Source organism: Olea europaea, chromosome 11, assembly GCF_002742605.1.
Source record: "Olea europaea var. sylvestris chromosome 11, O_europaea_v1, whole genome shotgun sequence".
In the NCBI taxonomy this organism is placed as follows: domain Eukaryota; kingdom Viridiplantae; phylum Streptophyta; class Magnoliopsida; order Lamiales; family Oleaceae; genus Olea; species Olea europaea.
Genome location: NC_036247.1, coordinates 30,839,028 through 30,855,075, shown reverse-complemented (window position 1 = coordinate 30,855,075; position 16,048 = coordinate 30,839,028). Strand labels below are relative to the sequence as shown.

Sequence of the window (16,048 nt, the reverse complement as noted above, 5' to 3'; positions counted from 1 at the left end):
AAAAAAAAAGATAAATACAAATATATGATACTTAAATAAATTCTTAAATTAAATCTTTATGCTCTCTACTAAAAATATTGTTAATTATTAAGTTTATGGCTAAAGTACAGTTAAACTACGGACGTTTCGGACCTTGCAAGTTGGGGCATTAGAAAATGTGCTCAATACTATCCATTTAATTTACTTTTATTTAAGTAATGTTTGAGCCTCAATTTTTATAAAAATAAATTTTATAATAGTAATATTTTGAAGAATGCCTAGTTAGAAAGTAATAAAAATTTTGGATTTACATGCAAAAATTATTTTTTGAGAGAATATATGGTTAAAAAAGAATAAAGGTGCATTTGATTTATTGTTTGCAACCTATTTTCAGTTTATTTGGTCTTATATTTTCAAAAATGAATTTTCAAAAGTAAGGTTAAATTTATTACATAAAACTCAATATACGTTTTTGATATTTTGATTTGTTATCAGTAAAAACTTTGAAACTGTTCTAAACATGTGAAATAATCATTTAAATAAAATTTTATTTTTATTTACAAAAAAAATTAAAAATTAAAATTTCGTTAAAAAATGTACGTAATTCTAAAAAATAAAATAAAAAAAAAGAATAAAATATGAATGGTACTTATTTAACCTTGGATATTTACTTCTGAATTCAGACTTTTAACGAGTGTACTTATTAGGTGACGCTTGAAGTTTGAGTCTCAAATTTAAGGAGTTGAGGTAATGATTATCATTTGGTAATATCCAACCGAATTTGAGAGGAAAAATGATGAGTAAAGAGAATTCAACCTTTAGAACTTAGACTGATGAGAGAAAATAAAAGACGATTTTGGGGGAGGGGGTGTGCATCTTACGAGAGAATGAAGTATTTGACCATTGAAGGTCAAAAAATAATCATCAGTAAAGTTTATTGTGATTGAATTGACTAAGCGCGCGCATACCAATCTAATATTGAATAATATGAATTAATCTAGATGACATAACTTGAAGGTATTTTATTAGTTACTCAAGTGATTTCAAAATTTGAGGCAAAATGGCAAGACATCCAACTACGTCATTAATTATTTCTTTATTTTTGTTATGTAGATAATTTTGTTCGTGACAAACAAATTGTTTTTTATATTTACTAATTGTTGGTGATGTTTTGCTCTAATATGTGCATGCCCCCGTTAAATTTGTAGTTGAACATCAATTTTGTTTATTTTAACGTAACTGCTAGATTTTATTGATAATTGGAACAATTTGGTGGACTACTTAAATGTCGCTATGAAGATTTGACTAATAAGCGTATTTGAGTCAGAAGGGGTACATTGAGAAAGTATTAATAGGTTCAATATGTTGAATGCAAAGACTATCAGTACTCATTTAGTTGCCTACTTTAAATTATCATTTTGTGCCCTCTTTCAAATGAATACATTGATTGTACATCTCGGGTTCCTTATTCAAGTGCAATTGAATGGCTTATGTACGATATAGCTTATACACAACGAAATTTTGTACATGTATTTAGTACAGTTAGCAGATACAAGACAAATCCTAGTAAAGAACACTAAAAAATAGTGTAGTAGATATTCAGATACTTGAGGGGCTCTACAAATGGTTGTTTACATTTTTATAGGAATAAAGATAGAGTCATTGGTGTGTGGATTTAGATTATGGAGATGATCTTGACAAAATGAGATCACTTACAAGGTATGTATTTATCCTTGGAGGTTGTGCTATCTATTAGAAGGCTATTCTGTAGAACACAGTAGCATTTGGAGGCTATGTGGTTGAAGGATTAGATTGATAAAATCAGTGAAGACTTGAAAATTTTTACAGTTTATCGTGATATTCATAGTGTTGTCTTCATTACTAAGGATCAAATATTTTATAAGACAAAACACATTGATGTGAGCTATCACTTTGTTCGTGAAATGATCGCTCATGGCGATATTGAAGTGAGCAAGGTTGATACAAAATAGAATCCCACTAATATGATGAAATAACCACTTTCCATTCCTAAGTTTGAGTACTGCTTGAACTTAGTTGGTGCTTATCACTGATTTTAGGCCATTGGGGCTTGTGTAGATGAGGTAGAGTAGTTGTTCTGGATGATTAGCAGAACTATGTGGTTTAATTTGGAATTTAGTGAGTGGAGAATTGCTGAAATATGACAAAATTCTATTTGGGTATTGATGTTTTGGTCGAAGAGGACTTGAGGAAGTCAAATTATGGAGCAGTGAGAAAAAGCTAACACGTTCCTGCTCGCTATCCATTCGGCTCTCACTCAAATGCTCCAAACAGGAGTGGCTCTCTCTTGGTACTAGGCTGTTGCCCGAGTGGCGTAGTCACCACTGGCTTAGCGCCTACCTGGTGCTGAGCGGTGATTCATTCCGGCCCAATCCCATTTTGTGTTTTAACATTTTTTTCAGCATTCAATATGTTCTAAAATTCTATATCTATGATTTATGAACATGAACCATGGCTTGTAAACATAATATAACATACGTAGAGTCTTGAGAGAGCTTTAGATCATGATTGAGAACGTTGAGATTGTTAGGTTTTATAGTTGTTGGCAATCTTTAAACAAAAAAGTAGTTGTAAAAAGTTTTTAAAAGTCAAAGTCAATTAATAGGTTGTATGAATGAATTAGGAGTCCTTGGGATCGTCTATAGAACAAAATAAAAAGTTGCCGAAATTATGCTAGCCTTCCGTCAAGCTATGCTTGAGTATCTAAAATAATAGTATTGTCGCTGGCCTATCTTTCGAGCGGAGCAACTGTAGCTTGCCTGTCGTTGGACTCTTAGCTAATTTATATTTTTAAAGAGTTTTATCTATTTCATACTACCCTAAAACCTCTATACTATATATACATACAACCCACTTCGTAAATGGAGCAGGTTGATTAACATTGTGTTAAACGAGAGATCACTTCCAACACGTCATACATATCGTTCAATTCTCTCCTGATTTAACCATATCATTAAAAACATCAAATTCATATAATCTAAAATACCAAAACACATTCTTCTATATAATCTCTCAATGTACTAAAGATTAAGGTGATCGAAGTTTTGGTTAAAAGAAAACAAGGAGTTCTCAGGGAGCACGCATCCAAGTGGGCTATGGTGATTATAGTCAGGAGGTCACAAATACTAAAATTAGTTGAGTCTGGATAGAACTGTAAGTTGACTCGTTTCTAGTGGATTTTTACTGGATTGGACTTGAAATTTTTTTTTCCTATGAGGGATTTTCTCCGTTATCAATTTTCTGATATTATTTACTTTTCAACAATTTATTAATTGTGACAATTCAACATATGATAGTTTTGTATGTGAATTCATCTTGATTAATTAATATCTGTGACTTGTTACTTTTATTAATTGCTAAATTCAAATTTCATATAAAATACCTATTTATGCCCTCTAGGTGTTAGCTGGGTCAAATGTCATAATTTCAATTGATAACAGAGTTTCAATCCGATTCTTAATCCTAACTTAATCTAGATGAGTCAGTCTCTTTCAATGCCTCCTTTTTTCATGAAAACAATTATGCATATTGGAAGGTTAGAATGGGAGCCTTTCTTAAGTCCCTGGATAAGCAGATTTAGGTTAGTATAAAAATGGTTGGATTGTCCTTCTACCATTGTTTCATGTGTAGTTACTACTATGGACGTTTTATTTTGGACTAAAAAGATCGTGAAAGAAATTTGGGATATCTTAGAGACCACACACAAAGAAACTAAAACTATAAAGAACTCCAAGCTACAAATGTTAACCACTGGATTTGAAGAAATAAAAATGAAAGACAATGAATCGTTCAATGAATTCTATGCTAAACTAAATAACAAAGTAAAGTCTAGCTTTAACCTAGGTGAGAAAATTCTGGAGTCTAAAATTGTTCAAAAAGTACTTAATCCTTACCTGAGAGGTTTAGACCTAAGAATAATAAGTCTATAGCCTTGAACACTGTTAAAGGAGAAGAATATCAATCTCCTAATATTGAGATCCTTAGGATGAGGAGATGGTTTATTTTGTTAAGAAATTCGAAAAAGTTCTTAAGAATAAAAGAAAACCTCAAAAGAGGAAGAATGGTGTCCCTAATAAATTCTAGAAAGACAAGTGTGATAAGACTAATGCTAGAGTTCTAGTAAGAAATCTTAGTCGGTTAGATGTCATGAGTGTCATGGTTTTGGTGACTACAAGAATTAATGCCCTAGCTATGAGAAGAATTTAATTAAATGAAAGGTTAAGGCATTGGTAGGATCAGTAACTGATGATGAATCCAACTCAAGTGGCCAGAGTGATTCCTCTAGCAGTGAGGATGAAATGAAACTATATGACGTTCGCGTCTATAGTTAAGAATGAATCGGATAAGAATAGTGATAATATTGAAGATGTGGAACATAGTGAAAATTTTGAGGAAGACTCTGGGGAAGAGATAGAGATTCATGAGGCATATCATCAATAATTTGAGGAGAGTCTTAGGATAAAGAAGGTAAATAAAACTATAAAGAATGTTTATAAACTTAAGATAGAGAGAAAAACTCATAGTTAAGACTTGTCAATGAGAACTTACAAGCTAAGGTTAAAACCTTAACAAGTGACCTAGAAAGCTCCAATAGTCAACTCCATTCCATCTTGAGTGGTACTCAAAAACTTGATAATATGTTAGGGAAGAACAAGCCAGCTAGAAATAGGTAAGGTCTAGGATATATTCAAACTGATAACAAAACTGCTAGTACATCCGAGACCCTTTTTCCTAACTGCCAACAACCTTAGGAATGTTGCTAATCCTAAACCTAGAGACAAGGGTATCTCAAGATAGAGATATACTAGAAAACGTATGACCAATCGACCCAGAAACCAACATCAATAAACACATAATTTTGAACCTAGGTTTATTTCTATATTTCATAATTGTGGTGTACTAGGACACACAAGGCCTATGTGTCATAAACTTGTGAATAGAAGTAGGAGTTAGGGTATCTCTAGAAAGGTAACTTACCAATCAGGTTAGCCACTTAAGTAATATGATAACACAGTAGGATTACCTCTACTTCTAAGAAGGTACAGGTTAAGAAGGTGATCTCCCTAGGTATGATGAACAATTAAACTACAATGTTGCCCATGTTGCTCTTAAAGCTCAAAATGACTCCATATGGTATCTTGATAGTGCTTGTTCTAGACATATGCGTGGAAAGAAAGTCTTGTTCTCTACTCTTGATGATTGGAATAGCAGTATGGTTACTTTTGAAGATAGGGCTATTGCGCCTATCATTGGTAAAGGTATCGCCAATATATCTGGATTACCTATTATCTCAAATGTGCTTTATGTGGAGAGTTTAAATTTAACTTGTTAGGCATTAGTCAAATATGTGATGCTAATTTTGAGGTTAGCTTTATCCAGAAAATGTGTATTGTTTATGATCCCACAATTAAAATTGTCATCGAAAAGTGTAAGGATTTTAACAATTGTTATGGAGTTCTTCCAAATTCTAACTATGTTTGTAGCAATGCTAGGATTGATATGATTGAACTTTAGCATCAAAGACTCAATCATATGAACTATAAGCGTTTGTTTAAGTTAGCTAAGAAAGAACTTGTTAATGATTTACCTAAACTTGAAAAAATTGAAAACACTATATGTGGACCGCGTCAAAAAGATTAATAACTTAGAGTAAATCATAAGCAAACTTCTAACATTTTGACAAATGAGCCTTTAGAATTACTCCATATTAACTTGATGAGATCATCAAAGACTGAGAGCCTTGGTGGTAAGTGTCATATGTTGGTTGTGGTTGATGATTTCTCTAAGTACACATGGATTGAGTTGTTGAGAGAAAAATCTGAGGTGTTCAACCTTGTTAAATCTTTGTACAAGAGACTTAGAAATGAGAAATTTTTTGCTATAACTAGAATCTGAAGTGATCATGGGAAAGAGTTTAAAAAGACTTGATGAGATCATCAAAGACTGAGAGCCTTGGTGGTAAGTGTCATATGTTGGTTGTGGTTGATGATTTCTCTAAGTACACATGGATTGAGTTGTTGAGAGAAAAATCTGAGGTGTTCAACCTTGTTAAATCTTTGTACAAGAGACTTAGAAATGAGAAATTTTTTGCTATAACTAGAATCTGAAGTGATCATGGGAAAGAGTTTAAAAATCTAACATTGAGAACTTCTGCATGGAAGAGGAAATCTAGTACTAGTTCTCTTAATCGATCGTTCCACAACAAAATGGAGTGGTTGAGAGGAAGAAACTCCCGCTTCAAGAAATGGCTAGGGCCGTGCTTCATGGTAAGGGACTAGAAATAGATTTTTGGGGTGAAGCCAATAACACTGCTTGTTATATAGTGAAGCCTATTTTGTGTAAACAATTCTCGTACACAAGTTGTACTAGAGTCCATAAATGTTGTGATTGATGATGATTTTACTGAGTGGAAGATTGGGATAAGTTAGATTACTCGAGTATAGATCCCATCATGGTGAATGAGCCTAAGGAAAAATCATTTCCCGAACCCCCACACCCACATAAAGGTCTAGACACTTCCAATAAGGAGTCATTTACTGGCACGAGTTCAAGCTTTCCTAGTGAACCATCTTCTAATAAAACTTCAATCCTTCTAGTTAAGCAATCACCTAGTGATAAATCCAAGCCTCCTAACGACCCTTCATCAAGAGTCAAGTCTAATCATCGTAATGTAATATTATTGGAGATTTAGATGAAGGGATGAGACTTCACAAGATGGTTTTTAACAAGCTGAATTTTGCTAGCTATGTGTCCCAGATTGACCCTAAGAGAGTAGGATGCCCTTAGTGATAAATGCTAGGTAAATGCGATGCATGGAGAGCAAAATCAATTTATAAGAAATAATGTATGGTATTTGGTACCTAGGCCTGATGATTGCAATGTTAAAAGTACTTTGTGGATACCTAATAATAAAGCCAATGATCAAGGTTCTACAACTAGGAATAGGGCTAGGTTAGTTACCCAGGAATATAGTGTTGACTTTGATGAGATGTTTGCTCATGTTGCATGTCTAGACTCCATTAGAGTTCTTTTTGTTGTTGCTTGTACCTTAGGATTCAAGCCTATTCATGGTTAAGAGGAAAAATCACGTGCTTCCATAAGCCTCTTCTTGAAGTATTCCATTTAAATAGATGTCAAGAGTGCCTTTTTGAATGGAATCTTTCAAGAAAAGGCCTATATTGAACAACAAAAAAGATTCACCATCCTAAGTTTTCACATTATGTTTACAATCCAATAAAGTTTTACATGGTCTTAAACAAGGTCCTAGATCTTAATATGATTGACTCACTACATACCTAGTGAAATGTGGGTTTTTTAGAGAAGTTGTAAACAGAACTTTATTTAAGAGAAATATTGAGGAAAACCATTACCATACAGATTTATGTTGATGACATTATCTTTGATTCTCCCATTGACTCTTCTCATGAATTTGTTGAATACACGAAACAATAAGTTGAGATGAGCATGGCTAAAGAAATAAATTACTTTCTTGGTTTCCAAGTAAAGCGAACTAATGATAGGTTGTTTATATCTTTATCAAAGTACGCAAAGGACCTTGTCAAGAGATTTGGACTAAATAGAAAGAACCATACTAGAGCACGAGCGTTAAGTTAGGTCATAATCCTACAGGCAAGAGTGTTGATCAGACACTATATAGGAGTATGATAGGTAATTTACTTTATCTTATTGCCAGTAGACCTGATATAGCTTTTAGTGTTAGGGTTTTTGCGAGATTTTAGGTTGATCCTAAGGAATCCCACTTGAGTGCTGTAAGGCATATCATTGGATATGTAAATGGCACTTTAGAATATGGAATCTTGCACTCTAAAGACTCTAATATTGATCTTGCTGGCTATTCCGATATCGATTGGACTGGGAATGTCGTTGATAGAAAGAGCATATCGGGATGTTGTTTCGATATTGGTTCTAATCTTTTAGCTTGGACGATTAAGGCCAAATACATAGCTATGGGAAGTTGTTGCACTCATCTGTTTTGAATGAAGCAGATGCTGAGTGATTATGGGATTAAGCAGTGTACTATGACTGTGTTCTGTGAAAACACAAGTGCTATTAATATTTCAAAAAATCTTGTTTAACATTCTTAAACCGAATATATTGATATTAGACATTACTTCATCCAAGAACTTCTAAAAAATCGTGTTGTATCTCTTGAACACATCTCTACGGAAAACCAATTAGCTGACCTATTTACTTAGCCATAAGATGATATGAGGTTTGAGCTTCTTAGGAAAACTATTGGTGTTTGTGTACTCTTTGATTTGGTACTTAGATGTATACATGTACAATTTACTAAGTTCATAAGTTCTTGCATCCATTTCATTCTCTGTATATTCATTTTGTTTTATTTGTTTCATTTGTAGCTTTGATTTTTATTTGCTTGAACATGCTTCTTGTAGCGAAATATACGTACAACCGATGAATAGTTATGTAATTTTTATTACTTTGTTTAGGTTTATGCAGTTACTTTGTATAGGTATCTTCATGTACCATATATACAGGACACATTTATGAGCTTGTAAGTGAGCTTGAACTGCATGTGTGAGATTTGAAATGGCAGTCATCTGTTGGTGAGGTGACCTTGAACATGAGTTGATCTTTAACAAGTTTGACCTAAAACTCTACTATATTCTCCTTAACAGAAAAAGCTTTCTTAGAGTAAAAATTGAAATATATTAAAACGTGAGCTTTATCTTATCATCGTCTTCGAAGCATATGAGGAGTTTCTTATAACCTGATGCCCTATAATCAGATGACTTAGAGTCAGTAATCCAAAGCTCGTTATAGGGGTCATCTTAATCGCTTAATGGAGATGTAATTGCACATAAGATTTTATATATATATATATATATTTGCCTACTAATATAGAGAGAAAGAAAATTTATATGCTAAAAAATTAATATGAGCTTCTTCTTTTTTTTTTTTATTTAAAAGTCCCTAATATTGCCGGATTTTACTTTCATTAATAGAGGAAAATACTCATCCTGTAGTGATGTTTAAAGTATAAGTTTTGGAATCTTGCTTACAAGGAATTAGTCACACTTTTCACACATGAGTCACATATACAATTTACTATATTTAAATTTTATTTGAGTATGTGGGAAAAAAAATTCTATTACATTGATTATATCTTACTTGTGATCAATTGTGTTTTTGAGTTAACATATATGTTGGAGTACATGCCATGATTTAAAAAAGGCTATTTATTGAAATTATCAAAAATAAGGTGCCATTTTAATCAATAAGTTTTCGCTCACTTAGCTCTAAGGCATCGCTCAAGCATCAAAAGGAGAGGCTTTTTTGCTCGCCTAGATCTCGCCTCTCGCTCGAGCGATAACCCAAAAATTTGAATTTTAAGCAGACAATAGAAACCCATTTTTTCCCTCTCTTCTTCTCTGACTCCTTTCTCTTACAATTGCTTGGTACCAATCTTCGATACTTGCTCTCCTTTACTCATTGGGCATCTTTGTATCAACATTTATGTAGCATAACTTCCAATTAACATCCAATTTCCACGAATTCCAAAGGTAAAAAGGGAAATTCCTAATTTTTTTTTTTTTGGGGGTGTTTTATTTCATTTTGACTTTTTCATCAATTCATACATCTACAATGTATGTTTAGGAGATTATAATGTGTTCTAACTTCAAATTGCATAATTTATTTCAACAATTTTTAAGTTTGAAACTAAACACTCGAGAATTAAGGTTCTTCAAGTTTTTTTTTTTTTTTTTTTTTTTGGAATTTTCAAGATTTTGGAGTCATTTTTTATAAAGACTGGGATAGGATTTAGATACTGGATTGTCGAGTGGTCTGCATTGGTCAATTTTTTGCACTTTATGTTTCACATGTGCAAACGACGTGTTCGATGTTTGTGTCATAGACAGTTTTTATCAATTTCTCATATATAATTGTACAAACACATTGAGCACACACCTTTGAACACGGTTTGGTCCTTACGTTGCAAGTTTGGCAAATTTTACTTTAAATTTCATGTTAACACAATACCACACACGGTCGACCTCCATCCGCACAATGTCAACGGATCTTATCCAGACGTCAAGGAACCGCGTAACCCTTGTGTCAAGGCACCATGGCACCTATGTCCATGCATTGCAGGGACTTTGGCCATATCTCAATTCACATGGTTAGTCTCCTATGTCTACAGTTGTCTAACTTAGTTTTGCATTGTTTTGTGTGCACTAGACAATTTTTACATCATTTTACATGCATTAGATAGTATTTACATGTTTGTCTAGATTTAGGTGTATGTGGATTATTTTTTGTACCGTTTACCATATTTATGGCCTATTTACTTCGTTTCACATGCATTTATGCATATCATTAGTTAGTTGTTCATAGAGGTATATAGGATCTTTAGTTGCATCTACGGATGTGTTCGTATTGCAAACTTGTCACAGATGCCGCCTAAGAGTATAAGGACTACTTCACAAACATCCAATGTGTCAACTTCCTCTAGTAGGTCTAAATTTATCTCTTCTATTGCCCAGGATGTCTTTGGGACTTAATCTTTCTTGATCCTATCATGGCAGAGTATAAGGTAATTCTTTCTGATCTTTTCTTCAATCTTGCTGCCATCTTTACTACGTGTGGATAGGAGCCTTACTACTGAGTCATCTCTCCGCCTAGTCTCCTTATCCAAGAGTTATACGCAAATATTTGAGTGAATTACCCAAATGGTCACTGAACTTTATAAAAGGTTTTCACATAGTCACTAAACTTTAAAAATCATCCAATTCATCATTAAACTTTACAAAAAGTTTCCACGAGATCATTGAACTTTAAAAATCACCTAATTTATCTCTAAACTTTGTAAAAGATTTTCCAAGGGTCACTAAATTTAGTGACCCCTAGGAAACCTTATGCAAAGTTAAGTGACCCCATGGAAACCTTTTGCAAAGTTCAATGATGAATATGGTAATTTTTAAAATTCAGTGACCTCGTGAAAACCTTTTTGTAAAGTTCAGTGATGAATTATGTGATTTTTAAAGTTCAATGACCCCGTGAAAACTTTTTGCAAAGTTCAATGACCATCTGGATAATTCACTCCAAATATTCACCGTACTACTGGGTCAACATTTAGGGTTTTTCTTCGAGGTAAGACACTTAAGATCATTCCTGATGTCATATCTAGTATTATTCACATTCTCTGGGTTGTCCACCCATCATTCTCATATTTGTTTGTTGACATCCTCTCGGCAAACTCTCTTGTTCAATTAGCGTTATTTAACAACCCATTGGAAGGGGGTCCAACTTTGATTCGACTGAATTCCTATTGACTAATCGATATATTTTGTTGTACATTGTGTGCACAAATCTGTGACCAGATTTTCTATACATTGTCCTTGCCCATGATAAGGCCAGATTTCTTTATGCGCTTTTGCATGGCAACTCTATAGGTGTTCCTACACTTATGTGCCATCAAATTTACGTATCTTTCGTATGACTGGTACTAGGATAGGTCTTCTTTATGCTTGTTTGATTCATCGTCTTGTGACAATCCTTGGGGCTACTTTTCTTGACAAGACTATGGAGAGGGTTTCCCGTCCTATTGGTCATACTAATTTCACAAAGTAGGTCTCATGTTCTTTTATCTTCTACTCATTCTAAAGCAGTTGATCCAATTGTACCAGTCGATCCTCTTGGTGATCTACTTTCTGATGATCTCTCTAATATTCATCTATTTAGATCAGATATCCATCTCACCACTGACATTCCATCGTGTTTTACCTCTACTCTGCCACCACCTGTTGATCCTATTTCGCCATCTACTTTTATTTCCATAGACCCTTCTATAGCTCTCATGGGATAGATGTCTTTGATAATTGAACAGCATGCTCGTATGATGGCTGAGATTATATAGTTGAGAGCCACTACAGAGCATTACATAACAGAGTTTGCTATACTTCATGGAGTGATCACATGTGTTTGGTGAGGAGTCCGATAGATCTACTAGCATTGGGATGATGATGATGATGATGAGGCATCGGATGGTAATGATGTTACTGCTAATTAGATGTTCAGTATCCCCTTGTCATTTGTGACAAAAATGGGGGACATATAGCACGATGTTGATTTGATTTGAGGATATTTTTTGATACTCTTTGAGATGTATATAATATTATTTTCTAGTTAGGTAGATTATGTTTTGATATTTAGTAATATTAGTATTTGTTTTTGATGTATTAGTTTAAATTGACACTGCATCTTAATTTAGCTGCCATGATTTTGAGTTATTGATAACTGTCTTAGCTGCTTTTATTTCTTTTACTTTTTCATGTGCTTTTATACTTGTATTTGAGTTGTTATTTTGGGAAATAGGTTTGACAGAAGAAAAGAAAGCTTCGGCTAAGTAAGTTGGTTTTGGGTAGATTAGTTTGGTTATCTTTAATTTGTAATACATGTTTTGTCACGGAATGTCAAATGGGGGAGTTTGTTGGGTTTTATAGTTGGCAATCTTTAGACAAAAATATAGTTGTAAAAGAGTTTTAAAATGTCAAAGAGTCAATTGATAGGTTGTATAGATGAATTAGGAGTCCTTTGGATTGTCTATGGAACATAGGAAAAATTTGTCGAAAATATACTAACCTTGTGGCAAAGCTGTTGCTCGAGCGTCCAAAATAGTATCATTGTCTCTAACCTGTCGCCAGCCTATCGCTCGAGCGAAGAATTTGTCCCTCACCTATCGCTGGGCTCTTGAACAAGCGAAGTTATTTTTCGAGAAACCCTAGTTTGCGTTTCTCAAGAGTTTCATCTATTCTATACTATACCAAAACCTTTATATCATATATACCCACGCTGCACTTTGTAAACAGAGTGGGTTTAACATTTTGTTAAACGAGAGATCACTTCCTACACATCATATGTACAGTTCACTCCTCTCTTAATTTAACAATATCATTGAAAACATCAAATTCACGTAATCCAAAACACATAGTTCCACATAATCTGTCAGAGTTTCGAAGATCAAGGAAAATGATCGAAGTTTCGATTGAAGAAAAATGAGGAGTCCTTAGTGATCTGAGAACTCCTCATTTACAAGAGTCCGTGCAAGAGGTTTCGATGATTATAGTCAGGAGACCAGAAAATACTAGAGTTAATTGAGTTAGGACAAAATTGTAAGCTGATTCGTTTATAATAACTAGGCTTGAATTTATTTTTATTTTCATCTCATAAGAGGTTTTCTCCGTCATCAATTTAATTGGTTTTATTTACTTTTCTGCAATTTATTAACTGTGGTAATTTAACATATGATTGTTGAGCATGTGAATTCATCTTAATTAATTAATAACTGTGACTTATTGCTTTCATTAATTGTTAAATTCAAATTCCACTTAAAACACCAATTCACCCATCTCTATGTGTTAGTTGGGTCGAACGTCATAATTTAAGAGATATGTGTAAACAACATTCATTATTGATTATAGTGAAATACTCCTCTACTTGTGATTTTTTCCATCTTAAATTTTTATGTAAAATTTTGGTGTTCTTGTGTGATTGATTTATTTATTGCATCTTTGCAAGTTCTTGCTTTATTCACAACACAAATTGTATCATAGAAGTTCCACTATTTTATTTGTCAAAAAGGAATAATTATATTTGGCATTTGGGACTTTTCTTTCTGAAAATTTATATTCTAAATTCCATGTTTTTCAAAATTTAAATAGTTAGATGAATAAGTAAATTAATTAATAACAAAAAATATAACTATAATGCTAAATAAAAACATTACAAAATTTACCAGCCTTTAATCTTGTAAAACCATAGGATCGCTTTCCAGGGTGAGCATGAACATACGAATAATGATACATGTAAATAATCGAGTACATACTGATATATAGATTGATGGCATAATATTTTATTAAAATTTAACTAGATTTTTTTCAGTAATCCTATTCAAAACTTATAGTGTTGAGCACCAATCTGGTGACAACTGCACGGCATTAAATCATATATTCATTTAAATGCAAAGTTACATGAATAATTTAATTGAACCAATCAAGTGTGATCACACCTAGATTGGTGCTAAATACCATTATTCTTTAAATTTTGCTATTTATATATCAAAATGGTATATAAACAATTACCGAAATTGTTGTGGAGAGACAAGATCCGATGAAAAAGTTAATTATTTTTTAAACTCACAAATAGTAAAGTGTCATATTGTATTATGAAATCCCTTATATAATTCTTGATGTACATGTAGCAATATTCTTGTTCTTTTCATTTCTTAATTTTTTTCTCACTCACTCTCTCTCTCTCTCTCTCACTCTCTCTCTCTCTCTCTTTCATAAATAGTTATGCACAATTAGCATTACTTCGAATATACAACCTCACCCTCGCCCCAACCCCCCTCGCCACCCTCTACCCCACTTTTCATGCCAATGACGACATAATTCACCCGAGATAACTAAAAATCCACGTCTGTTTCCCACTTCTTGAATCCAAACAATCTTCTGTTTTCCTCCCTATAAATAATCACCTGAACCCGCTTTGCCTCCTCAATATATCCACCACCACCACCATCGTCTCCCCCACCATTTTGTTTCCTTTCAATTTTGCACGAATAATTAACAACCAAATTCACAACTCTTCACATTAAGAAAGATTTATCCAATTAACCAATATATAATTCCATATATATACTTCTAAAAATGACAACTATGGGGGCCTCACCACCATCACCTGCTCAGCGCTCTCCATGGCACTCTCCGGTGCCATACCTCTTCGGGGGATTGGCAGCCATGTTGGGACTCATTGCTTTTGCGCTCTTGATCCTGGCTTGCTCATACTGGAAGTTCTCTAGCTATGGTGGTGATGATGAGAGGGACCTCGAGTCCGGTGAGGGTAATGACCGCGAAGGCTGTGAGACTGAGGCCGTTAAACCACAGCCAGTGCTTGAAGAGAAGTATCTTGTTATCATGGCCGGCCAAGAGAGGCCCACTCACTTGGCCACTCCTATGTCCAGTAGAGCATCATCTTTTGGTAACAAAAGCAATTGCAGCAGCAGCAGCGACACCACTCTGACATCAGAGGAGGATAGTGAAGAGAAGCAGCAGCAAATTAGTGGTGGACAGGTAGAAATGGGGAACATGGAGGCCCATCAGGCACCAGATCAATTCAATTGACGCCTTTCATCTCCTTTTAAAATTTTGGTTTTAGGGTTCTTGGGCATGGTGCTTTTGATTAATCATTTATGGATAATTCTAAGGATTTTGCAAATAGATCTGGATGGTCTTCAGCAGCTTTGAGTTATTTTCCTTTTTTTTCCGGAAATGTAAATAATTTTTTGGAGAATCTAAGTGTAAGATAAAGCTTTTCTTGCATATTGATGCTTGTTTGGCCTTTTCTTCTTACCATTATCATAGTTCTATGAAACTTTTGCTTTTCCTGCTTGCTTTCACTAATTTCGAGTATTTTCAATTTAAAATGAAAACAAAAATAAAATCACAAACTTGAAATGATATAACAAAATTACGGTGCAAACAATTTAATCAGTTGATAGGAGTGGAGCTAAAGAGTAATTAAAAAATTACTTTTACACATGAATAATATTAGAATTATGTGGCCCTGGCCATAAAGCGGATGTCATAATATTATATTTCTATTTGGTAGTGATCAATATCTAGATCTTAATCTAAGACTCGATTATCATATTATAAGTTCATAACCCTAGCCCATTCTCATTTTGATCGGAACAGATCTACTAATTCTTTGATTCCAGTTAGTAAGAGGGATCTTGAACTAAGAAATAGACCCTAGAAGCTAAAAAATGGTATCCTAAGCAATTGCAACAATCGGGTTTATTGATATTCTAGGTATAGTAGATGCTAAAATTCACTCAATTTTAACTATATATTTCATGGGATTTATAATTTTTCAGTTACACATTTCATTAGCTTTTATCAAAATTTGCTAAAAATTTGATTTTATTCTCCGCATGTTTGCGATAGATTAAAATTTATTAAAAATTTAAAATCAAAGTTAATAATTA

The 16,048-nt window shown here is 33.5% G+C and overlaps 1 protein-coding gene across 1 annotated transcript; it reads left to right on the top strand.

The window, feature by feature from the left end:
• Positions 1 to 14,499: 14,499 nt before the first annotated feature.
• Positions 14,500 to 15,424, top strand: LOC111404973 (protein GLUTAMINE DUMPER 5-like). The gene has a single exon (XM_023033694.1). It carries the CDS (start codon positions 14,709 to 14,711, stop codon positions 15,180 to 15,182), a length of 474 nt encoding a protein of 157 aa, XP_022889462.1. The 5' UTR covers positions 14,500 to 14,708; the 3' UTR covers positions 15,183 to 15,424.
• The last annotated feature ends 624 nt before the right edge of the window (positions 15,425 to 16,048 follow it).